Source organism: Artemia sp. Qi Xiang Cuo, chromosome 21 (genome assembly GCF_049724085.1).
Source record: "Artemia sp. Qi Xiang Cuo chromosome 21, ASM4972408v1, whole genome shotgun sequence".
NCBI lineage: Eukaryota > Metazoa > Arthropoda > Branchiopoda > Anostraca > Artemiidae > Artemia > Artemia sp. Qi Xiang Cuo.
Genome location: NC_142814.1, coordinates 24723070 through 24749994, shown reverse-complemented (window position 1 = coordinate 24749994; position 26925 = coordinate 24723070). Strand labels below are relative to the sequence as shown.

General features: G+C 35.6%; 1 protein-coding gene across 5 annotated transcripts in view; it reads right to left on the bottom strand.

Annotated features, from left to right (window-relative positions):
• Window positions 1-26925, bottom strand: part of sick (sickie) — a 374025-nt gene that overhangs the window by 129273 nt on the left and 217827 nt on the right. For 4 of the 5 annotated variants that reach the window (XM_089107071.1, XM_089107072.1, XM_089107073.1 and 1 more), the window contains 5 exons: window positions 14089-14568; window positions 12631-12923; window positions 11619-11793; window positions 5358-5495; window positions 2508-2694 (listed from right to left, as the gene is read on the bottom strand). In XM_089107071.1, coding sequence (XP_088963197.1) covers window positions 2508-2694; window positions 5358-5495; window positions 11619-11793; window positions 12631-12923; window positions 14089-14568 — 1273 coding nt within the window. Of the gene's footprint in view, window positions 1-2507; window positions 2695-5357; window positions 5496-11618; window positions 11794-12630; window positions 12924-14088; window positions 14569-20578; window positions 20687-26925 lie in introns of those variants that run through there. The other variant, XM_089107075.1, reaches the window with a different exon arrangement.

Sequence of the window (26925 nt, the reverse complement as noted above, 5' to 3'; positions counted from 1 at the left end):
TTTGATTTATTAAAGTTATTAAAATAAAAACATTTATATTTTTTTCAGTAAAGTGCAAATTATGTTATGGCCTTGGGAAGGCATAGGGGTTTTGAGACCAACTTATGTTAATTTCTGCTCGTTTTGAGTTTGACTCGGTTATTTATTGTAATTTCTGGTCGTTTCGGGTTTCATTTATTTATTGAGTCTGATTTGTGGTAAATTCACGATTGGTAGATTATTTGATTTTATTTTTTTTCATTCTTTGTTTAATGGAGTTCTTTACTTTTCTTTGAAAAACTTATTTTGTGGAAAAAGTTTTTTTAATTAATCTTAACATTAAAAGCCAATTACGGAAACAATTTTTCGAGAATTTCGAAAAAAGAGCTTGAAACGCGCATGTGTCTTTTTTTCCCCTCCAGCACTAGCGGGCCAATGACACCTCGTAAAAAGCTACCTAACAGCTCATTTGAAAGCTAGTTTCCACTTCTACAAACAACTAGTTTTCACAAAAATATACAGTATAAATTTTTCTTGACTTCGACATCGTAGAGTAGCTTAAGGTGCCGAAAACGGTAGTTTCTGTGTCATTTCCGAAGAGGATTGACTTGGAAGCATATACAGTGTACTATTGAGTTCTCCACGGTTGAAAATCCTTAACCGGATGCTTACGATCCCTCCTTTAATCCTCCCCTCGCGGTTCTCTTAATAGATGAAAATTAGAGCCTAGTTTTGAAAAAGAAACTGCCTAATGAAAAAAAGGGTACGCGTCTGTTACAGAGCCGACCACTCAAGAAGTGAAGTTAGGTAGATCGTAATTAAATATACCAAAGTATGATAAAAATGTAATACTTTGGAAACAAATTTGCACTATATATTTGGACAATAGGGGGGGGGGAAGTATAGCGGGTCCGCATGCAAAGTATGTTAGTACAATTATTCTGCATATTATGAAGTAAGAATTGTTTTCTAACTTAAAGCTGTCCATATACTTTACCCCCATCCCCCTAAATATATAGCCCAAATGATATATTTCTCATCTATTCTGTAACTTTTCTTTCTCTGGTCTCACGCTAAGCTGAAAGAAAGTAAACAAAGAAACCGGTTCTACAGTCCATCAATGGATGAACAACTTGAGTGGTCGGCGCTATAACAGCCAAGTACCAAAAAATGTTTTCATTCTGCTGTAAATACTATTAACTCTACATAAAGAAGCCTTTTAATATCCTACAGTTTTCTAAAATCTCTATATATTTTGTACGGGACAACATTTTATAGAGTTTGTATCTGCAACTTCTCAAAGATGCGGACAGTCATGTTCCCCTTGTATTCTTTATATGACAGAATTCCATATATTTTGTGGGAAAACTTTAAAGGGTTTGGAGGCAAAACTCATATTAAATGGCCTGTTTTAACAAAAACTCATTTTGACTTATTTAGTTCATCGTCCAAGTAATACAAAAATCTTGTTGTATTGTTTGTTGTGTGCAAAAACCTAAAAACTAACAAAATAACAAGATTTTTTCAATGGATTTACCAACATCTTCTATGATGATCAGCATTCTTGATTAAAAACTGCAATGCGAAGGCAATCTAAATGAGTGAAGTTAGTGCGTTGTTATTTCTATCTTATCTTCAGACAGACACGGATTTTCTTTTAGAAGGAGAGTAAACTGTATGCTTTCGATAAATCCAACATAGTTACCACTTCAAGACACTCCCATCTGACAGAATTTAGACAATTTAAGGCCTAATTATTTTTGCAATTTGCATGCTGGAAACAATTTCTTTGTTTGTTAGGCGCTTTAGTATTATATATTGATTAGCGGGAAGCAAGGAGGTCTCTGGAAATTCGATGTAAAAGGTGTGATAGGCTAAAACCCAAATTTGCATCTAAGAGGTGGGCAGTACCTTTTACTGACTTTTGCAATTCCACTTTTTTTTACAAATTTACCCAGCAGAAAAGAGTAGAATCGATTCCGTCAAAATACATTTTAAAGTAGCAAATTATTGATTTTTGACGATTTGTCACACAAAAAAGCAAAGTAGACAATTGCAGGTAGCAAAATAAATTTGTTTTGTAGTATTTTGTAAATACATTTATTTGTGTACAGGGCACTAATACCTTCCTTGGATATGTACTTCAGTCTACCGATAAGGATTGGCCAAGTCATGATTAGTTTTGAAAAGTTCTTCTCTTAAAATAGAGGTGAATCAAACATTGGAAGTCCCACAAAGATCCATAAAAATACACAAAAGCTATATCAGAACAAACTAAATTTACATCATTTTCTTTTTTTAACTGAGTAACTATAAACTGTAAAGGTAGGAACTTTAAAAAGGAATTGCAGATTCCTAAAACAAACATGTGCACATACTTGACACTCAGGAAGGATAAGCATTTACCCAAAAATTCTATTCATCTACAAAATCTTTAGGTTAACTTTTCCCGGAGTGGAGGAAGGCTCTCTAAGCATAATAACCATCTTTTCAAGCAATAACATTCCACAAACACATATAAAACTTGCCTGTCGTCGGGCTTTTTCCTTCCATTTTGTAGGGAAGCCAGTCTTCTAGCATATAATGATGCTCCTCCTTCACTAAGATAGCCATCTAGCGAGTCTCCGTTAGCAGATATGTCAGAGACATCTGACTTTCTGCAAGTTGAAGGTAAGGAATGTGGGGCACGCAATATGTCACCATCAGATACGTAACCTGTAGAAAGAGATTAGTAAACAAGTTAAACTTTGTTAGAAATGAAACTAAAAAAAGTGCTGGGATTTTTCTCATTGACAATGCGGATTGTTGGATTGACAATGAAGTTGCAAACTTCGTAAGTATAGGTTCCCATTTATGTCAACCATATGAAACCACAATTTAGATACAAATTAAATCCTAACCAAATTTTATAAGATGTAAATTAGGGTTTTCCTTTTATAAGTTATGAAAGAGTTCGTTCAAAATTAAGCTTCGCCCTGAATATTATACGTAAGTATGTTCGTGAAACTAGTTTTTTTTGGCATTTCACCGGTTGATTGCAAAAAGGTCGTAACTGACAACCCCCGTTGAAATTGAGAAACAAAATCTTTCATTGTTATTTTTTTTAAGCGTTCTAGTGGTGTAGTCATTTTGTCGTGCGATGCCTCTCAGCTGAGCAAAGCATTGCCTCCTTTTGTGAAAGCAAAAAATTGGCGTAACTAACCGTATGATTAACCTGGGGATTTTTGTTATAACTGTATAGCCACTATCACATACATTCGAGAAGAAGGAGAAGAAAAAATTGTTAATTTGCAGTCACGTCAAGGAAGAAGGAAACTGGATACTGATTCGGTTAGGTAGCTGTGTCTTCGGTAGATTTCCGATTCTGTACCATATTTACTAAGTCTGTAATAATTCTCTTGGTGGCTGTGTTAAAGCCAACCGGATTGGTTGAACACAAATTCAAAAACAGCTTTCGTTTTCTGAAGAATCAGTCTCTGAAATAACCGTTGCTGTGGAGGCGAAACATAAAGCAAGGAAAGACGCTTTTTCCACAGAAGTGGTCGAGTTTCTTGTGGTTCCAAAGCTATTGGATCGCAGACCCGTTATTCCTATTGAAAAAACAAAGATGTTCAGTAAATCTGCAGGTTCATGTCTCCTCTAAATATGGCATGGTACAATTGCGTTTTTGCTAGCATCGGTCAAGAGAACAACCACCCATCTACAACAGTACAAACAACATTCCCAGAAGAAGAACCTGCAACCCCCTCCCTCCACCTAAAAAAGTCAGATGGGGGAAGGGCGATCAGTGAAGGCCTAATTGGTTACCTTGCTTTGTTGTTTTAACCGTATAATCGGAATTTCTGAAGTTGGTTTATAATCATTTAGAATCAAACGTTTCAGTTTAAATGATCAAAGTAGTGTACAAAGATAGAACACCCTGTTTGAGCTCTAACCGAGAAAACCTTGGCGACAAATTGTCGTAACACAGTGGAAAAAGAACCAAAGTGCAGTCCTGCACTTTGGTCGTAACTACCTTAGCACAAGAAAGGACGGACAAAATTATCCATTTCGTTTTTCGTTTGAACTTTTGACCTAGTAAATTTATCCAATGGGGCCAAAATTCTACCAATAGGTCTTGCAGAATAGCGGCTTTAAACTGCGTTTCATTCGTTTTTCTATCTATCATACATTCACCTCCACAAAAATCGATTTTTTTAATTGCGTTTTTCTCGACATTAGAAAAAGTGCAGATACAACCTTTTTGTAAATACATTCTTTTTGTAAATACATTTTTCTTCAAAATGAAAAATAAAATCAAAAAGGGTGAAAAAACGAGGATTTTATCAGCCAGTGGCGAACCATGAAGAAGACAAAATATAAGCAAATATTTCGACAAGTCGTCCTCAGTGCTAAAAAAAAAAAAAAAAAAAAAACGAAAATCTAACCTTTCGAAGTTTACCCTACAAAGACAGAACAGACACTCTGTTTGAGTGTCTGTTCTGTCTTTGTAGGGTAAACTTCGAAAGGTTAGATTTTCGTTGTTTGTTTTTTTTTGTTGTTTTTAGACGACTTGACGGACGACCTTGTCGAAATATTTGCTTATATTTTGTCTTCTTCATGGTTCACCACTGGCTGATAAAATCCTCTTTTTTTCACCCTTTTTGATTTAATTTTTCATTTTGTTAGTTTCTTTCCTCTCTGAGTTTCATTTAACAACCTTTTTGCTATTACCCGGCTATTTGCTTATTTTAAATTTCAGATTTGAACTCGGCTAATTACTACTGAAGAGCATTTTATACATTATACAATGAAACAAATGTATTAGAGGATAGTCTACAATATGTTATAAGGAACTTACTTGGCCAAGAAATTATAATTCACTTTTCTGAGTCACCAAATTAACTGAAAACAAAGAAATAGCCGATTCTTAATTTAGTTCTTATTTCCATTGTCTCAAGGATGATTTTTCACTTTGCTTCAGTTCTCTTTTCTTTCAAAATAAATAAAAAAAAATTCTTAAAAACAAAGTTATCAAAGAAAATTAAAGACAAACCTTAAGATTAAAAAATAAATAAAATAAAGCCAAAGTATAAGTTTGATTAAAATGATCAGGAATTACTATGAATAATTCAATTAAATTCAAAGGAACACAAATTATAATGAATAGTAGATTCAAACTCTCACCGAACATGATTGCCACAAATAAGAGTCAAGTTGTCCGCACCCTTATCCCTCCACCTACCCTGAGGGCTAGAGTGTCATTCCAGCTTTATTGAAAATTAAACCTGTTTTTCAATTCTGTTTACCATTGAATATACTTTACTCTTATCTAGTTGGTCTTTATCGCAATTAATATAATAGAAAAATGACAATTAATAAAAAAAAGTAAAACTCACCACTGGGTATTTCCAAGCCTTCTTGGTCGGCGTATTCCTCTGCTGACAGATACTGTCTTCTGAATCCGTGTGGCATCTTGAGAGGCTCAAATCCATTTGGGAATGTGTGGCTATTTCTATTACCATCAACTTGGAAAGCTAAGAAGGAATTGAAAATTTCAATTGGTCCACCATTTTAATAGTGCAAAATACAAGTTCTTAGATCAACGACGCTGAAACTCGATGCAAGTTAAAGTAAGAACAAAAAAAAAAATAACATTCCATTTCCTACTAAGCTCCACTTATGATGGTTAAAACCCTGGGCAGTTCTTCAATGTGTTGCCTATTTCAAGGAAAGTATTTAATTTCAAACTCCTTCATTGGGAGATGGCTAAAGTAGGAATTTTAAAGCGGATTGGATTCAGCAGGACAGTTCTTAAGTGGTGATTATTCTATTACCCTTTCCTGGTTTCACTCGAAAATACTATTTTTTAAACTCCTCAAAGAATAAAATTGTTACCAAATAATTGGTGTAAACTGCAGTTTTTACAAAAAAGACAATACATACGCTTAGTGGGCTTACAGTTTGGGGATTTTATCTCCGTTTCTAACACCAACAGTCTTCAGCGGCATCTAGCATTGTGAAAACTAGATCAACAGCTGAATCCATCGGAGTAAGAAAAGAACCCCCTCAATCGCTACTGATCTACCTATCTGTATATTTACCATCTATAAGATGTAAACAACTAAGTGTATCTGAACAACTACAATTATCTCTGGACAAGGACAAGGTCTGGACAAAGATTTAAGCAACGCATACTATTAGGAACTTCAAAAAACGAAAAACACCCAAAAAAGGGAACAGCCCTAATGGAAATTACGGCATTAAATTAAGCATGCCCATGAATCCTAGCGAGGTGGTTTCAAGCCCCTATCAACAAACCTACGAAATTTTGTATTTTTTTAGAGAAGGGTGGGTATCTCTATGTATTTATTTATTTGTTAGGTTCGTTTTCCACCCAGGATGATCGTAACGAGCCAGTCGCCATACAATATCGTTAAGCGGCTCATTTGAACATTAATAGAAAGCTGTTTACCCTTTTAGGTAACAAAAGAGGTTGCACCACAACAAAACAACCAATTTCTACCGTAGTACAAAAGGATTTTCTACCATGGTTCTACCGTTTTCTACCGTGGTACAAACTTGCTCGTTAAGCTGAAGTTAAAGTTTTATTAGAATAATTTAGTTCGTAAAAACAAGGTTTCTAAAATTAGACGGGACATTACCTCATTAGCACCCATATTGAGCCCTTAGTCCCTACATACTCTTCCAAATTAAGAGAATCTGGGGGTGTATTCAACGCTACATGTTCGTCTAATAGAAAATTACAAAATTTGTAAAATTGCCGTAAAATTGTTGAGGCTTTCAGCCCCTCCCCCCTTCCCTTCCACGCACAAAAATAATCCGCTGAACCCCCCCCCCCTTATTAGCTGCTGTGTAGCTCCGCAATACTTTATACGGCAAAGCGGCACCACGGTATGGCCTATGAAACTGCGACGATATTAAATACTTCTTCAATGATTCTAAAAGAAAGAACAGTTTCAAAATTTTTACTCGATAGAATTCTTTGTCAAAATTGTTGTTTCCCATATTGATATGGCAGAAATTGGTAATTTCCTGTGGCGTAGTCTCTTTTGCTATTCCAAGAGGACACTAGAACATTAGGTTTCCGTTGGAGTGAATTCACTCCCTATATTCCATGGCAACTGGTTTGATAACATTAGTTTGGTAACTATCACCCAAAAAAAGAAAAAAAAAGCGAACACGGGTCCGTGACTATCTTCCTCAGAAAGAAACCTGAAACCGTGTATTTTTGCAGATAGACCCTTGAGACTTAGGCTTCTATGTTCTTAGACATGTTTAATTTGATATAGTAATTTTCAAAAATATCCCACTTTCTTGGGGGGGGGGGGGTATTCTACCCTGTTTTTTTAGGGGGAGGGGTTTACTAAAAAAGAACTTTAAAAAACACATAAAAATTTGTTTATATTCAGTTTTTGTTACGTTTTTACGAGTCGGACAAATATTTCGGTGGGGGGGGGGGGGTTATATTTCTCTTATTTTATTTCTCTTTTATTTTCTCTGAACTTCTGGTTTTCGCTACATTTCTCCTCGGAGTTATTACTTAATGGGCGTCTTAGCCTTTACATTTGGGCCATTTCAATCACTGCCTATAAATTTTTCTTGTTTTTTTGCTGCTTTTGTTTCAAAATCCTTCTAAAACGCATCAACATACCCAAGAGGATAAGGAACATTTATGCATGCCATAACACACTCCTTAACATCGTTCTAATATTTTTTTTATCTTAAATTCTTCACTCATATTCATTTATCAAAACTCAAAGGGTACATGCAACATTGGAGCAAGTTTAAACCATTTTTCTATTAAAATATTTGTTTTATATCTACGATATTTAAATTACGGATCAAGTAAATACAATAAAAAATTTATTGTTTTGAAATAATAGTAAACAGGAAAAACGACAACGAATATTTTTCCTCATAAATTTCAAGTATTCTTTAATACCACTCAACCTCTTGCTCTTAACGGTAAAGGATTAACTTGTACTTTAAATAAACCAGAAATCGGAAACGGAAGACTTTAGTCGAGCAATATTTTAGCCTAGAATCAAAGAGATATTTCTTTTCAATTTTTTAGTTTGCATAATCTTTGAAGAGTTGGGATTCCTCAGAGTGACGACTGTTCTGAGGTAATAAATATCCAAATAAGGAATGACATAGCCGAAGAGCCTTTTATGTAAGACATTCTATCAAGATGGATGGCATTCCTCATCCACCCCCCTATATTTGTCATTTCAAAGATGTGTTATCAATTACTCGTGCCAAACTAAAGATTTTCATGAACATTCATTTTCAAGAAATTAGCTCAGTTATTCCGTAAAATAAACAATTAAACAGTTAAATATTAAAAAACGGAACATTATTCTCTACTTCCATTAATAAATCACCATCAGTTTCAGTTACAAATTAGAGTTATTACGCTGGCCTATAGTTCATAAAAAAAAACAAAAAAAAAACGAGGATTATACAAGCCAGTGAAAAATATGTACAAAAATGCAAATATTTCGGTCAATACCTCCGCTTTACCGTCCTCAGTGCAAGATAATAAACTTCAAATTACTAATAAAATCCAAGGATACTATAAAAAAAATTTCAAACCTTAAAACAAAGCACAACTAAAATTTGAAGACCCTCTCCATGTAACGGTGAAAGGGTAACTGAATGAAAAAATACAGTACTGAATGGGAATTCAATTTTTTAATTTATGCAGAGCATTTTTAAAAGATAAACGCTTTCCAGGTAAAACATCATCACAGATTAGATTAGGTTGCAAAATGTGATGTACAGCGTGATGTACATCACAGCAAAATGTGATTAGGTTAGGTAGCAAAACATTTTGTACATGTGTGGAGTAACGAGTCTTTCTTTTTGTACATTTATGGCTAGAACTCGTTTATCAGAAAAAATTGTAAAATTACAATACGAAATATTTCAAAATTCCAGACGTTTTCTTCCTAGATTCTGTCCTGGCCCGGTCATTGAGAACCTATCTTCGAAAGTTCTTACACCGGAAGAAATCCATATCTTGTCTAAGGGACCAAAATTTTGCTTGCCTCGTCCACGAGTAAATTTCTCAGAGATAGTAACCAGTGTGGAGGCGGGTATATTTGGCTCAAGAGGTATTGGGGAAAATCCAGATTTACTTCGAGGGGAGGTTGTTAAGAATCTTCTTGACTTCACTCCTTATTCCTCTAATTCAAAAACTCGGGAAACACAAATTCTGGGAAATTTAACAAAAGACCCAGACATCATTATCACCAGGGCTGACAAAGGGAATAAAATTGTTATCCTTGATAAAATCTCATATAACAAAAAAGTTACAGATATTTTGTCTAACACTCACACTTATAAACCTAAAGATTCAGACCCCACCGACAAGTTCACCCGTGAAGTACTAAAAGAGCAGGAAATTTTTCAAAATGAAATACTCATTATTCCCCAAATGTACAAAATGTTTTACCCTATAGGGTGTTCCGCTCCTAAATTCTAATGTCTCCCAAAAATTCACAAAGATGGAGTTCCTCTGCGCCCAATTGTGGCCTCTTATAGTTCGCAAGCTTCCAGACTGGGAAAATGGTTATCCACAATTTTTCGTCCTCTTATGTCGACGCAAGCTTCTTACATTAAAAATTCAGTACACCTTGTGGAAAAATTAAAAAAACTTGATATAAAAAAAGACACAATTTTGGCCAGTTTTGATGCCATTTCGATGTATACATCATGTGATATAAAAAAAATGTGAATTTGCTCTTCAAAAGAAACTAGAAGATAATATTGACCGGATGGATTACGAAACATTAGATATTGAAACCATTATGCGACTTGTTCGCCTTTGCAATAGATATTCCTTATATTTTCGGTACAACAATCAATTTTTCACCCAAACAAATGGCCTCCCAATGGCTACAAGCCTTTCACCTTTTTTGGCCACTTTTTACATGGAATTTATTGAAACCTGAAACACCGGTTCTGGGGCCGGTTTGTCGATGATGTTATCTCTGTGTGGAATCACGGAGAGATAGAACTTAACGCTTTTTTACTTCATCTTAATAGTTTCGATTCCAACCTTCAGTTCGCCTTGGAACTGGAAGATAATCATAAACTGTCTTTTTTAGACGTCTTAATCTTCAGTAAATCTCTCAGCTTTGAATATTCGATTTACAGAAAACCTATGCACAATAAAAGGTATTTGTATTTCTCTTCAAATCACCCTCCTTGCGTAAAAAGAAGAATAGTTTTATATTTAGTTGGTCGTGTCATAAGAATTTGTTCAAAGGCTCATATAATCCCATAATTAAATTATCTGAAGGAAATTTTGTTTTGCAATGGATATCCCATCAAGTTACTGGAATCCATCATAGAAAAAAGACAAAAAAGGCAGAAAAAGATTCATCATCTCCTCAACCTCCAATAGATACCCTCCCTTTAGTGGGTGATAAGAAAGTTTTTACTGTTTTGCCCTATTTTCCCAATTTAGGTGACAAATTGCAAAGAATTCTTAAAAAACATAACCTAAATGTCACCTTCAAGAATTCTAATAAAATCCAGAACTATTTTAACAGCGGTAAAGATAAAACGAGCCCTATTTTTGGCAGTGGGGTTTATAGGGTTCCATGTTCTTGCGGCTGTTTCTATGTCGGAAGAACCCATCAGAAATTGGGGGAGAGATTGTTGGAACACAGGTCCTAAATCGACAAAGCTATGGAGCTATGCCAAAGGCCTGAGACTTTTGATTCTGCCTTGGCTCAGCATGTGTATGACAACCCGCAACATTTCGTTTTATTCGATAACACCTCCATTATTGCCCCTGTTAAAGGTCTCATCCAAGTTTTCAGGGAGGTAGTTGAGATAAAAAAGTACATTCACCGAAAGGTTGCTCTCAATAGAGACACGGGAGAAACCTATTTAAGCCCCATTTATAATGAACTAATTAATTCTGATCTTTTTTACTTAAATATTTAAAAAAATCACATTTTGCAACCTAGCCTAATCTGTGATGATGTTTTACCTGGAAAGCGTTTAGCTTTTAAAAATGCTCTGTATAAATTAAAAAATTGAATTCCCATTCAGTACTGTATTTTTTCATTTAGTTACCCTTTCACCATTACATGGAGAGGGACTTCAAATTTTAGTTGTGCTTTGTTTTAAGGTTTGAAATTTTTTTTATAGCACCCATGGATTTTCATTAGTAATTTTAATATTATTATTTTGCACTGAGGACGGTCAAGCGGAGGTCTTGACAGAAATATTTGTATTTAGTCCATATTTTTCACTGGCTTGTATAATCCTCGTTTTTCTCTTCTTCTTTTTTACTATTGTTTCGTTTTATCATGTTTAGCCAGTGTGGTCTCAGAAATTGCCTATAGTTCAAAATGTTTGCTCATATTTCAATACAAAAACGTGGCGAATTGGTTCTTACAGCATAGCTTGATCTCAAATATATAAATAAAAACCTGTCTCATTAGAAAAAAAAACCTGCAAGAAATTCAAAAATATTGCTTTTGGAGCCAAAGTAAATTCAAAATACCCCATTAAGTTATTTGGACTTATGTCTAGAATTTGTTCTTAAGTTTTAAATGTTAATTAAAAATAAAGTCGAGTTTTTAATTAGGGGACTAATGATATTGTCCAGGCCTTACCAACTTTCTGAGTATGCAGACTAGGTGCCATATGCCTGGTCGACATTGCCAGACTTCTTATATATCCATACGGGGAATTTCTGTTTAATGGCTGCATAGGTTTTATGCTCATAAGAACATCTTCTGCTTCTTCTCCAAGATTGCTCTCAGCCGCAGTAGATGCCTCTGATTTTTTCTACAAAACATGGAATTTGTTAAAGATAAAACCGTTAATAGCTGAAAAAACGGTAATGGCAGTTAAATATACGGCCTTAAGTTAAATACTTAGAGATTAATGAAAGATTATCTTACTTTCAAAAATACGAGGAATCAAACTCTATGTTCCAAATACAATCAATATTGTTCTCCATATCCTCATTCATCACTTATCAACTAACAGGTAGAGTAGGTACAGAGTCAGTGTATGAGGAAAAACGAGAATGGATGGATGTCATACTTTTCATCTTTTTTCCAGCTGAACCCAATTCGGTGAAAACAACGTGTAGGTTAATAGGACTCTAGCCACCTACAGTGATGACTGTTAAGCTTTCTATTTGAAAATAAAATCTATTAAAACTTTTTGTATTATAAGATTCAAGGCACCAGCAAAACAGTCGATTGGTTACTAGTCTTATTGATCTTTTTCTTTTTTTTACTAGAAATTCACCAGTTATGTGAGCAGTCAACTCACAAGACAAAAAAAAAAGACAAAAATAGTCTAATTATGCCAGACGGAAAAAAAATATGGATTTTTTTTCGTCTGGCATTCATTCTTTTTCATATAACATTCATTGATTATTGATCTTGATACAAAAAAAAAATTGGAAAAAAAAAACAGAAAGAGTATAAATTGCTGGTTTTGATTACACAAAACCATTAATGTGGTGGAAGACGTTTTTTACCCATTTTTTCAATATTCACTTTTGTTTCTAGGTACGGAGAATGTGTCTAGATCATTATTGACAAGATTATTAAGATTTTTCTCAGCGTCTGACCTTTGATTTTTGACCTTTTACTTTCAATGATAACTAACCTTTTCTTCCACATCTTGTGCGCCTTCTTTTCTGCTAAATTTTGGTGTTTCAGCCCCCAACTTCCTACTATCTCTAGGGCTTTCAGTGTCCTCACAATATTGATCTACCTCATCACCTTCTTTCTCCCCATAGGAGGAAGCGGGAGCGGCTTGTGGACTTGACGAGGATGCTGAACTTCCACTAGATGACGGCATAGGAGACACCAGTGCAACATTAGAGCCATCTAATTCACGACATCTGGATTTTTGACGAGGGAGTGTGTTTGAAGGACTTGAGATTTGTGATTTGCTGCCTGTGATTTTGAATAAAAAAACGACTTTAGGTCTTTTTTACAGTGAAACTAAAAAAAAAGAAGAAAAAACAACAGTCAGCAGCACGAGCCGTCGGCCCTCACACGATGCTATTCCAAGTACACTTTTCTGAAGTTTTTCCAATATTTGTTAGGGGAGGGTTTCTATAGTTTGAAATCCTTCTTACGGACTAAGACTAATTTATTAGAATGTGTACTTTTTAGCTTAAATAGTTTTCGGTATACTCAATGCAGAAACAGAAATTAAGAAGGGTCGACAGAGACTCACTATATTTAAAATACATTTTAATTATGGCACTGCCTTAGCTATATTCTATACTTATAGAGCACATGAATCTACCTGCTTTTAGATTAAGTTGACAACGTTAGCCCTCATTTTCACCTTTGAAAGAAGGACTACGGGCAGAAAATTGTGAATGGGATAAGAAGAATTCAAGTCATCTGTTTTCTTTTGAATTTGCTGCTACCGCAAGCTTTTCCTATGTATACCTATCCAGAAATCCAGAATATTTATTTGAAAAGGACGTAAATTATTAGAAATTATATATTAACAAACTCGATATTGTTGCTATATAATATTGATATGGTAACAATATCAATATACAAGCAGATTAATATACTTGTTGGGATCACTATAACGGACGAAAAAAGCAAACGATTGATATTCCACCTTTCTGAAGGCAATACGACGGAATTGCCATTTTTCTAGCATTGCAGCGTAAGCACTTCTTGTGCACCTTTATTCTCACATACGGCTCGTTCACAATGAGACTTTACTGATGCCAAAATTTAACTAACGCTAATTTGAGCAAATCAGAATTTTTCATAAAATTTTTCCGCCAAAAATTTCTGATAAAATTCTCAATCAATTCCGAGCCAATTAGAAAATTCTATGAGAAATGTGGTTGCGTCAAATTAGAGCTAGCTAAATATTGGTATTGCCATAGTAGGTGATTATAGTAAATACATTTAAAGATCACACCTTGACATCCTCCTTCGTATCCCCAGTTGGGAGTCAGTGGTATAAAGATACAAATTAAATTTTGATTATTTAAAAACCTCAAAAATTAAAGTCTTGCTCTCATTCCCTAAAATCGATACAACATGTAAGTGAAACAACTGGTTATTTTTAAAACTGGTACTGTACCTTGGACAGACAAAGAAGTTCCAGAATCAGAATTTTGCATTGGTCTTTCCGTTTCGACATTAACTTTTTGTGATGGCGTACGCTTCAAAGGTGGCTTTGCTGTCACCGTCGCACATTTTGTTTCACTAACAACTTTACTAGTTCCTTTCACTAATGCAGTAGGCTTGGGTATTCCACTCCCAGATGAGGTCATTGCATCATTAGATGCCACAACAGGCTCTTTTACGGTAGGCTGTGGTATGCTTCGTCGATTGCTCTGTTTCTCTGTGCGGGTGGCAATATGGGATAGTTTTACTGGAGTACATACAATTTCAGGTCCAGGTAAATTGTCTAAAGGCCCATAATCTTTTATTGAAATCAAGTCGCGTTCTCGACTCTTACTATGTCGATCTTCATGACGATCCCGGGAGGACGGACGCTCGCTTGAATGTTCACTACGTTCTCGAGACCCACTCCCAGATCTACTCCCACTTTTTGAAACTGAAAGGACAAATACACATTAGACCAAATAAAAATCTCGTAAATATGAAATTTTTACACATACTATTTTCTATATATTAATATATATATATATATATATATATATATATATATATATATATATATATATATATATATATATATATATATATATATATATATATATATATATATATATATATATATATTTATATACATATATATGTAAGGATTCTAGTTGTAAGTACAGACATGCTTTTTACATTTAATAGGCTGCAGTTTGGGGTAAGACTTAGGTTTGGATTCACTATTAACAAAGCAAATGTTGAGACTTCCAGTTGCAGGAATTGACTTAGATGTGTTTAAATGAAGCAAAGAGCAATATTTAAACTTAAAAGGAACAACAATTTAATGTGTCACAGTCCATGAAAAACGTATATATATATACTCTAGCTCAAACACAATGACTCGTGATAATTCCCTATATTTGTAAGATGGTGCAAAATTAGCTCATTACTGAACTAAGTATAAAAAAAGTTTTTACGACTGAAAGTAAGGAGCAACAATGAAGACTCGTGATAATTCCCCATATTTGTAAGATGGTGCAAAACTAGCTCATTACTGAACTAAGTATAAAAAAAAAGTTTTTAAGACTGAAAGTAAGGAGCAACAATGAAACGTAAAACGAAGAAGAGTTATTCCCTATATGAGGGGGTCTGCCCCTTCCTCAACCCTCGCTCGTTAAGCTGAAGCTTTTTAGTGCCTTAAAGAAAGCTTTTTATTCCAATTAAACGGCCTTTGTGTTTCAGGAGGCGTTCTTAAAGAACTGGGCCAAATAGTCAAAGTTAAAAGAAAAAGAATTTCCTCCAAAAACGGGGTGCGATAAAAGGCCAGATAAGGACAAAGTACTTTTTTAATTTCTCCAACTGGTATGAAAGTCGTAAAAATTTGAAAGGGGGCTCATTCAGTTGGAAGTTGAAAGATCCTCTTTTAAGGGTCAAAAGTGATTGGAGGGAACAATTCCTCCCTTGCCCTTTTCTGCTACACAGTTCCTCACATGATCCTATGATATTGGTTCATAGATAGGATTTGGCAGAAAACGGCCATCTTTGGTGTTGGATTTCTTATCAGTTAGAGGCTCTTAGCGGTCGTTCGCTAGGTTAAGACTCCCAAAGTTTTCCAAAGAACAGTATGCATACTTGAGTAAATCAAAAGATGCTATATGGACCTAAGTTTTCAAATTATCTACAATATCTCACAAATGCCTTGAGGGATCAAGTTAAATTTCCAGGGATGTCTGGGCTGAGGGGGGGGGACAAGTGAAACTATGATTTTGACTTGGAGGAGAGAGTACAGATAAATCGAAAGATATTATGTGTATCCACGTAATCAAAGTAGCATATCTGCAAAACCGCGATAATTTCTTAGGGGATGGAGTTAAAACTTTCAGGTACTGCTAGGGAAAACAATGGGGAGACACTATATGCTCCCAGGTTAACAAAAGAGGGTTTCCACAATACCTCAAGAAAAGCTTGGGATATCAATTGAGACTTTCAGGGCTGTTGAGGGGTCAAATGGACCATGAGGGTACATTGTGGACCTTGAGGTGTACTTGGGGAAGGGGCAAGAAAAGCGCGAAACATATGTTTGTTCTAAATTCACCTAAAGGTATTGACACTGTAAGTCCCCATGGGGCTAGAGTATATTCACAGTTGCGGTGTAAAACAAAGACATTAACATTTGTTGAACGTCATTCGGGATCAAGCAAAAAACTTTAAAGAGATTAGAGAGAGGAAGAGGGGGCAAATCAATCAAAATCTTGGCTTGGGAGAGGGTTACAGAAGGGAACAGGCTAAAGATTATGGTATCTCTTCTGTTTTGAATTTTTGGCACTATGAACCCCTGTTGCACTACAATCTATTCCCAGTGAAGTAGCAATGTAGACTAAAAGAAACTACGTGGACCCAGGTTACCAAAATAGCGCATTTACATTATTTCAGGAACGACTTGGGAGGTGTAGTTGAAATTGTCAAGGGGGCTGGGGGACCTATCGGACCTCAGATTTTGAATCTGGGGGAAAGACAGAGGTATATGGAAAGAATTTATGTATCCAAGCTATCAAAACGGCAAATCGGCAACGTCTCGGGATTGAATTGTGGGGATCGCGCTGAAACTTTCATACAATTTAAGGGAGGCAAGGGGACTTTACATTATGTGTTTAGAGGGAGGAGATGTGCGGGTATCTAAATGTGTGTGTCTGATCCACCTGTAAGTTTTGGCACTACTAGCCCCGCTTGAACTTTGATTATGTTCATGGTCAAATAGTTAGGTAAATCAAAAGAGAGTATATTCACCCTGGCTACTAAAATAGCGTATCTGTAATATATTAGGAGCGACTGGGGCGGGGGGGGGTTAGAGCTGGAACTTTCAGGGAAGTATTTGGGGAAGGCGAGGTAAAATATTATGCTTAGGGAAAATAAGAGCGCCAAAACGTTTTTGCATCCTAAATTTCGGTTTTTTATGAAAAGGCATTTTTTTCTTAAAAGATCAAAACTTATGTAACTTAAGCTATTGAGTCAAGGATATCCTTATACACAAAAGAAACTTGGAAAAAAACATCATCCGGAATTTGACGCAAAGCTTCTATTACGATCAGCCAGGACTCGTAATACTTCCTGTCAGCCCAGTTACTTGACTTTTAATGTTTTTGATCATTCCAGATCAAAAGGCTAAGAGATTCCGGACGTAATGAAGCAGAAGCTTAAATTCCGTCTCTCAAATCCTCCTTAAAATTAAATTCATATTTTTTTTTTGACCCCCTATGCAGAAAATTAAGTTGAAACTAATTTTGGCAGTATCGATCCGTACTGCCTAGAAACGGCCCGATTTTTTCTTTCGTCTCTGATAGGCTTGCAACATACAGGGTATGTAAACAGGGATAGGTCGATCGCAAAGAAAACAAAGCATGTTTGAAGATTGCTTGTATCGGTACGTGGCATATGAAACTTGGCCACACATGGTAGGGGAAACACTCTCAAAAGGTCAAGCGATCTTAATGGAAGTCACACCATCATATTACACACATAAAAAAGCCCTATCGTAGAAGTTTCAAAATTCCCTGTAAAAAAAAAAAAATGTGAAATTTTGCACTTTTTCCCAGAAGAAAGATCAAGGATGCGTGTTTGTTTATTTATTAATTTATGTTCTTTCCAGGGGCGATCGTATCGAACCAATGGTCCTAGAAGATAGTGGGAGGGCTCATTTGAACGGAAATTTAAAATTCTAGGACCCTTTTTCAGCGACCAAAACACTGGAGGGCAACTAGCAACCCTCCCAAGTTCCTTTTTTTCCAAAATTACCTCCAATCAAAATTTTTAGATAGCCATTTGATTCAGCCAGGTTGGCAAGTTTCAATAACCATGCCTCTGCGGACGATATGGCCCCCACAGTTTTTCGGGAAAGGAATGTAAGTTATGCAATTCGCCCATTGTTTACATGTAGTATTTGTTATTGGGAAATGCACAGAAAATTTTCGGAGGGAATTTTCATCAGGTGAATTTCCCAGGAGGGGAGTCCCCCTCATATACGGCATATTTAATGTTCGTTTTAAGTTTTAATGTTGCCCTTAGCTGTCAGTTAAAAAACTTGTTTCTTTTTTTAGGCTAATATCAGGTTAGGTTAGCCTTACAGAGCATGTAGACAGAGATAGGGGGACCTCGAAGGAGACAAAGCTATGGCAAAAAATTACTGCATTGATTCGTGACGCCCAAAACGGGCCCAAATTTGTTCGTTTCCGGTCAGCTAGTAACTAACTGAGCATGTATACTGGATTAAAAGAATCAAATAGGGAAATAGGTACTTGTCACGTAGCCGGAACCCACGCCATATATTGTATACTGAAGATGCTTAAGAAACTAGTCGAACGGGTTTCTTTCAATAGACAATTGGATTGGAAACCGTGATTTGTCACTGCTTTTACAATATTTAAACTATTGGTTTCTGTGGTTTAGGGGGGAAGGTACCTAGGTTGGTTTAGGTTACATATTTAATATGTGCTATGCTTTACCCCCCATCCCCCTAATGTGCGAATATATAGCCGAAATTTTTTTCTAAACTATTATATTTTCATCATATTTTGTTTTATTTCATTAGCATTAACCGAACTTGACTTCTTGCGTGGATTCCGGCTAATTGGCAAGTACCGGAAAATAATATTTTAAAAAGATGTGTCGGTTCGCAAAACATCAAGATGGACCAAAATTGTTTTTTTTTTCGATCAGCATGAACGTTTAAGAGTAAGCAGACCGGGCCAAGAGGTCCTTAATAAAGAAAATAAATAATAAAAAAGGACAATAAATAAAGACAATAAAATTTTGAAAAAAAAAATGTAGTTATATTGATTCTTAGCCAGAAAAATTAGATTTTTTACACTAATCTGGTTTTAAAATTTCAGATCATGTAGATACCGCAATTAAAATTTCAGGACTAAGGGCGCCTCAATTAAGACAAAAATTAAGAAGGCAAATTTGAATGCATCGATTGATGACATTTTATTTTAATTATTTTTTCTAAGATAGCAAAATATAACTCTTTTTTAATAAATAACCTTTTCCGGCATTTAGTTAAAGAAACAAACAGCTGGAATAAAATACAATTAAAAAAAATATTTTAATAAAGTGGTGGATTGAGATTCAAGAATTTTCAAAGTTGTCTACAAAATGGGGGTCCGGATGGCTTCAACTCTACAGAAACCAAAAATTATTCACAAGTCAAACGATGCCCTTTATATCCACCTGAAATTCTAGAATAAAACTATTTTTTAGAAATTTATTACACAAAGCTACAACTGATCAAATATTTTGATTGAATATTTAAATTTTGTCCAAAATTTAAATTGCAATTCAACAATTCAATTCTTGGGCACGAACACCTTACAAATGTGCATAATATTAACAAACAATAAAACCATGTCAATTAAAAACAAACAAACATTCATTAAAAAAAGCTTTTTCAAAGAAAAGTGTTTAAATTAAAGAGGTAAACTGAACTAAAATCTAAGGAAATAAAGTCATATAATAGTTCAAACTTAAAACAAACAGAAATTGCAATCAAAGAGTAAATGAAACCAAAACGAACACAAACTAGTTTGAATAGTCACATCAAACAAAAATAACAGGTGCTGCTATAGATGAATAAATAAATCCTATGGAAATTAAAGAGAATAGTCAAGTCAAACTTAAAACGAATTAAAATTAAAGATCATAACATTAAATGAAATTAAAACAAAATTAAATGATCATAACAGGAGTCTATATATTTTGAAGGTTTTTTTTTTAATTAAACGAGGATATAACATGTGAACAAACTTATGAAGCCTCGAATGAATCACCACAGTCAAATGAAGATTAAAAATAATTCACAATATTTCCCACTTTTTTCTGTATTTTTCTGTATATGCCTTTAGGAACGAGTGAGCCAGCTTTACAAGAATTCTAAATCGATAAACTATCTTGGAATTCCACCCTGATGGCATTTCGGCCCGAGACAGGCCATGTTTCGTTCAGTGACACAAAATCACAGAAATATTCGTGAACTGACGCCACTGTCGACCGCTGGTTAGATACGATCTCTTTCGAAGTAATGGTGGTTCTAAGCCTGGGCACGGGGGCAGCTGCCCCCCCGTTTTTATGACATCTGACATTAGATTCCTTTTATGTTTTATTTTTACACTCCTATTAAGGTACTTAATTGACTAAAAAATTATCTTTTTATACCTTGCCCCCAGTTTATAAGGCCTAAAAACCGTTACTGCCTAAAAAAAAAAAAAAAATGAAGCATTTCTGGTGAACCTTATAAGAAAAAAAGCAAAACTTCGTGTTTTTTGTATTTAAGAGCTTATAAACTCCTGCAAAGATTCTTGGAAATGCCGAAATTGTTGATAGAATTTTCATCGGACTAACCTAACTTCACCTCTTGAGTGTGGTCGCTGTACTTAACAAATACCGGAAATTCCACTCTAAGCTTCAATTACCTGCCTTCCAATTGTGCATCTACGTTTCCAAGAATTAATCCAAGAGCTACTCGCTTTAGTACATAGTATATCCAGATTCGAGCTAAATATTATATCAAAACCATTAACATATCTCATTCATGGTTATAAGGCAACTAGAGGAAGCAATCGCAATTCGTGCGAGACAAGTGGTCTCCACGACCGGATGTTAGAGAAGCTTATTACAATCGAATTATACCCTATGAGAAACGACAAAATCTGCATCTGGATATGATGGCTCTGGGAAACCGATGCTCTTTATTGCAACTACAACTAAGGTTACACCCAAACATCAGTCCAGCCCATAATTAAGAAGCAGGATTGTTATTTACTACCGTTAAAGCCACACGAGATAGGATCACCCTATCTCGTTCAATATTACCTTTTTTAGTTTGTGTGGCTGAACTATCTAGAACTGATTGGGCGGTCTTGGAACAACTTGTAGAATTTGAATAAGACATCTGAATAAACGACATAAAACCAAAAGCCGACACCTACTCTACGGGAAATCTTAGAAAAACCATTCAATTTCTCGGCTTTGTGCCGGAGATTGGATATTCCCTTTTAATGAGACATACTTCATCACAAAGTACGAATTTTGTTTTTTCGATTAGGCGGAGCAAAATTTTCTTCCTCACTTGAAAGAATCAAATGAAAGCTTTGATGAAATAACCACTGAGGGAGACGGCCAGAAATGTGTGTGCAGTACCGAGAAAATCTGCTTTTCAATTACTTTTTCCTAGGCGTTTCCAGTTTCAGGTAACCAGAGCGAGATGTTTGCCTAAATATTTGCCTTGCTGTCTGAACAAATGGTAGAGCAAGGAGAGGAAAGTCCAAAGAAGTAGGGAGTGAATGTTTACATAGAAGACAGCCATTAACGACACATAAGACCTTGCGTTTTAAGGTGGCATTTGTTCCTAGATCTGCTGAAACCTTGCCTTTTAATGTAGCATTTGTTCCAGAAGGTGCTATAGTCTGCCCTTCCTCAGAGGCAGTTTTAGGGGGGACAGAGGGGGCACTTGCTCCGGGTGAAGAATTTTAGGGCGTGAATTTTCAAATTCACGCCCATCTAGTAGTATCAAGGGTTAATTTAAAGCTGAAATTTCGGAAGGGTAACTACCTCCCGGGAAGTTATGATGTTGGTAGACTCCAGGATGAGAATTTGAGAGAAACTTTCCAGGAACAGTTGAATACTAAACTTAAGAGTTTAAAGTTTGATAATGTGGAAGATGGTTGGAATAATTTTTAGAAAAATAATTTGTGAAGTTGCTGAAGGTGTCTTAGCGAAGAAAGCTAGGACTGCAGCTAAGATTATTGGTGAAAAAGCTTTATGTTTAATAGAAAGGAGAAAGGACGTGTACAAGAATTTTATGAGTGATAGATCATATAAAAACAAAAGGAATGTAAAGAAAGTGGAGAAAGCATTATGAACTAAGGAGGTGTGAAGTGGAGGCCATGGATAATAGTAAAATATTGAACTAGCATGTTAATAAATTGAGAGGGAGTAGTCAATCCGGACATGGCCCAGTTAAAGACAGGAATGGGGCCACAATTAGCGATAAGGAAAGAATTAAAGGGAGATTGGCAGAACATTTTAAGAATATGCTAAACCGAGATAGAGCTGCAGGAAAAGATATAGAAGAAAATGTTTGTCATACCATGGATGTGAAGGAAGATTTGTTTTGTGAGGAAGAATTAGCGACAGTACTAAAAGGATTATAAAATAATAAGGCTCCAGGTGCTGATAGGGTAGTAAATGAGTTTCTTAAATATGGTGGCTCTGAGGTTTGAAATAAATTACTGAAGATTATGAATATGATTTTGGAAAAGGGGGAAGTACCTAAAGATTTTAGGAAAACCTTAATTAAGCCATTTTATAAGAAAGGTGATAAAAGGGAGTGTGGTAATTATCAAGGCATTAGTCTGGTCTCTGTAGGTAGTAAATTACTCAGTAATATGATACTTTTTAGACTGAGAGATGCCTTAGACAAAGTTTTAACAGAAGAACAGTGTGGTTTTAGAAAAGGTTGAGGATGTGCCGAACAAATTTTCACTCTTAGGTTAATAATTGAGAAGTGCCTGAGTTGTCAAACACCTTTGGCCCTCAGTTTTTTAGATTATGAGCAACCGTTTGATTCTGTTGATAGAAGAGCTTTAGTAAAGGTTTTATCCTTGTATGGTATACCAGACAAATACATCAAAGTGATTAGTCCTATGTACGAGAATACAACACTACTGCGGTTAAGGTAGGAAATGAGGTTTGGTTTTGTAATGGATTATTTTGATGGACTTTGTCTTAAGGAGCAAAGGAAAGGCAATGGGAGACCACGGAATCAAATGGGGAGGGAAAAGTCTTATAGCCTTCGATTATGCAGATGATTTCAGCATCTTAGATGAAAGTTTGAGCAAAGTAAATGAGCTTTTCGAGGTATTGCCAGTTACGGGTGGTAGAATAGGTTTGACAATTGATGTTAAGTAAGACTAAGTCGCAATAAGTGAAGATGAAAGGTGACGTTGGGCAATGAAAAGATTCATCAGGTGGGCAGCTTCACTTACCTTGGTAGTATTATCAAACAGTTCGTGGTAACGAACTGTAAGTAAGGAGTGACCCGGCTCAATGGTAACCGAAACTCTAGAAAACGGGATTTTGATACCAAGAGATACATCAAAAGAATCAAATTTTAATGCTGATTTCAAATATATAAGTTTCATTAAGTTGAATCTTACCCATCAAAAGTTACGCGCCTGAGAAAATGTGCCGTATTTTAGAAAAAAAGGGAAAACGTCCCCTTACAAGAACTAGCATATTAATGAAAATCACACCATCATATGACGTGTATCAGAGAACCCTACTGTAGAGGTTTGAAGCTCCTATCTGCAAAAATGTGGAATTTTCCATTTTTTGCCAGAAGAAAGATCACGGATGCGTGTTTTTTTTTGTGTTTTGTTGTTTGTTTTTTTTTTTTTTTTTTTTTTCCCCAGGGGTTATCGTATCGCACCCGGGTGGCAAGAAAAAAGTGGGAGGGCTAATTGGAAAGGAAATTAAAATTTATAGTGCCCTTTTTAAGTGACCAAAAAAAATGGAGGGCAACTAGGCCCCCTCTCACGCTCATTTTGTTCCCAAAATCACCCGATCAAAATTTTGAGATGACCATTTTGTTCAGCATGGTCAAAAATATAATAAAAATGTCTTTTAGGATGACTTGATCCCTCAAAGTCCCCAGGGGGAGGGCTGAAAGTTATGAGCTTTACTCAATGTTAACATATAGTATTGGTTATTGGGAAGTATACAGACTTTTTCAGAGGAGATTTTTTCAGGTAGGTGGGGGAAGGAGAGGGTCGGGGGCTATATGGAAGGATCTTTCCATGCAGGAAGTTTTCATGGGGGAAGGGACATTGCTATGAAGGGGGCGCCGGATTTCCCAGCATTATTAAAGAAAAAGATCAGGAATTAAATAAAAAAAACAAGTTTTTCAACTGATCAACTGATTGTGATTAAGAGGTCATTTTTAAAGAACTGGAAAAAAATTTCGAACTACAGTTTAAAGACTAAAGGTATTGACTAGGGGGCGAACCCCCTAATATACGTGTTAAAAATTTATGAATATAGAAGTTCGTTACGTAAGTTAATTCTAAGTTACGTATATTTATTACTAATAAAAACGTTCGTAAATAAAATTAAACAAGTTTCGAGAAAGCCATTTAACCAAATATAATATGCAAATTTTGTTTTAATTATTCATGTACGGTGAGCCAAAATCAAAACCTGCATTAATTCAAAAACGTTCAAAAATTAAATAAAAAAAACAAGCTTTTTTAACAGAAATTAAGGAACGAAGTTAAAACTTAAAACGAACAGAAATTATTCCGTATATGAAGGGGGCTGTCCCCTCCTCAACGCCTCTCTCTTTACGCTAAAGTTTGACTTTCTCACAACTCTATTTTTTTAAACAATAAAAAAAATTTAGCGTAAAGAGAGGGGCGTTGAGGAGGGGAAAGCCCCTTTCATATACGGAATAATTTCTGTTCGTTTTAAGTTTTAACGTCGTTCCTTACTTTCAGTTAAAAAAACTTGTTTTTTTTTTTATTTAATTAGTAAATATGGTGGGAGCAGTGAAGATGTTAAAAGTAGAATACCCAAGGCCCAGGGTTGTTACAGTTGAAAACAGTTTGGAAGAATAGGAAGATAAATCTGCAAACCACGATTAGAATATTAGAAGCTACAGTGATGACAGTGGTCAAACATGGCTCTGAAGCATGGGCGCTCCGAAAAGCGGATGAAGATTTCTGTATGTTTTCCAGAGAAATTGCTTAAGGATTGTTTTGGGTGCCCGGCTGACTGACCGTTTTTCAAACAATAGGCTGTACGTAAAATGTGGTTCAATACCGCTCTCTAAGGCTATAATGAAAGAAAGGTTGAGGTGGCTAAGGCATGTTGTGCGGATGAAGGATGACAGATTGCCGAAGATTTTTCTTTTTGGCCAACCGTCTAGGGCTAAACGGAAAGCGGATCCTCCTCGTCTGGGCCGGGACGATGTCATAAAGAAATATTTAATGGAACTGGGAACTTCGTGGCAGGGTGTAAAAAGGGAGGCTTAGAATAGATTGGGATGGAAGAGGAGCGTGCGTACCTGTGTTGGCCTCAGGCGGCATTGCGCTGCGATGGGTTGTTAGTAGTAGTAGTAGTAGTAGCAGAATTTTCAAATAAATAATCTAACGGTTAAGATTATTTTGTATTTTTTGAAAATTTATTTTTATTAAATAAAGTAGAGGGCAAAGTTGCCAAAATTTTATTAATAAATGAAAATTTTGTAAAGTTTGGCCTGAAAAGGTTTGCAAGACAGGAGGGGGGGGGGGGTGCTAATCAATATTTTGCCCCGGGCGCAAGAGAGGCCACTGGTCTTCCGGTACTATCTTGGACCATTTCTCACTACGGAATCTCACTACGTGAGATTCGAGAATGATTAGTGAGTTTCAGGAAACAAAATTCACAAGGAAAAAATTTTGCATTAGATCCCAAATTAGCGTAAAAATATATAGCATAAAATTCATATAGCATAGCATATGAATAATTATAGAAAAAGAAGAAATAGAGCAAGTACCCTTAATAAACCTATTCGATGCCTATTGCAATTTTCTTCAAGCTAAAATGTTGATTCTTTTTCTAATTTGTCCCTTGTTTTGCTCTTAACATGGAATATAAGTTCGGTTGATGGTATGCGTTAATATTAATTCATGGAAATTAAACCATTATAATCGACATGTCCAGGACCCATAAAGCAGAAGCTTTAAGCTGCTAACTAACAAAAAACGAAGCTTCAGATTTTTCATAAAAAGAAAGTTGCAAAATATGATTATTTTTTTTCTTTTTACAAGGGTGACCGACTGACAGTGCTGAACCAGCAATCTTAGTGTCGTTAGATAGCCGATTCGAACGACAATTAGGAGTTCTAGCGTCTCTTTAAAGCACAGTTTATATAATTAGCAGTATGATCTTTCCCTATCTCACCCATTATAAAAACCCGGACCGAGGTGCGAGTGCTCCAGAGAACGTATAAACATAAGCGGCATTAGATCTTTTCACGGGTAGACAAAGAATAATCACCTACGGAACAAGTACTGACAAAACCACTTGGCTGGCTCACCAATAAGTGGACAATAAGTGCACAAATAAGTGGGAGGAGCTTTTTGTTCGCACCGAGAATGAAGAGCCAGAAATCATCTGCGGTAAACTTACTGGATAATTATATAAACTGTGCTTTAAAGTAACAAAAGATCTTGACAGAAAAGTACCGGTTTTGTCATTTTGGGCCACAAAATGAAGACTTTGGACATTTTAAAAAACTATTTGAATAACCTATCAAGCAGTTCGTGGTAACGAACTGTAAGGAGCGACCCGGCTCAATGGTAACCGAAACTCTAGAAAACGGGTTATTGATACCAACAGATACATCAAAAGAATCAGATTTCAATGCTGAATTCAAATATATAACGTTCATCAAGTTTAGTCCTACCCAGCAAAAGTTACGCGCCTGAGAAAATTTGGCTGATTTTCGAAAAAAGGGGGAAAGACCCCTAAAAGTTATAGAACCTTAATGAAAATCACAGCGTCATATTCAGCGTATCAGAGAACCCTGCTGTTGAGGTTTCAAGCTCCTATCTACAAAAATGTAGAATTTTGCATTTTCTGCCAAAAGAAAGATCACGGATGCGTGTTTATTTGTTTTTTTGTTGTTTTTTTTCCCAGGGGTGATCGTATCCTAGAATATCGTAGTAGGACTCAGTAGAACGTAAATTAGAAGTTTTTGTTCTCTTTTTATGTGACCCAA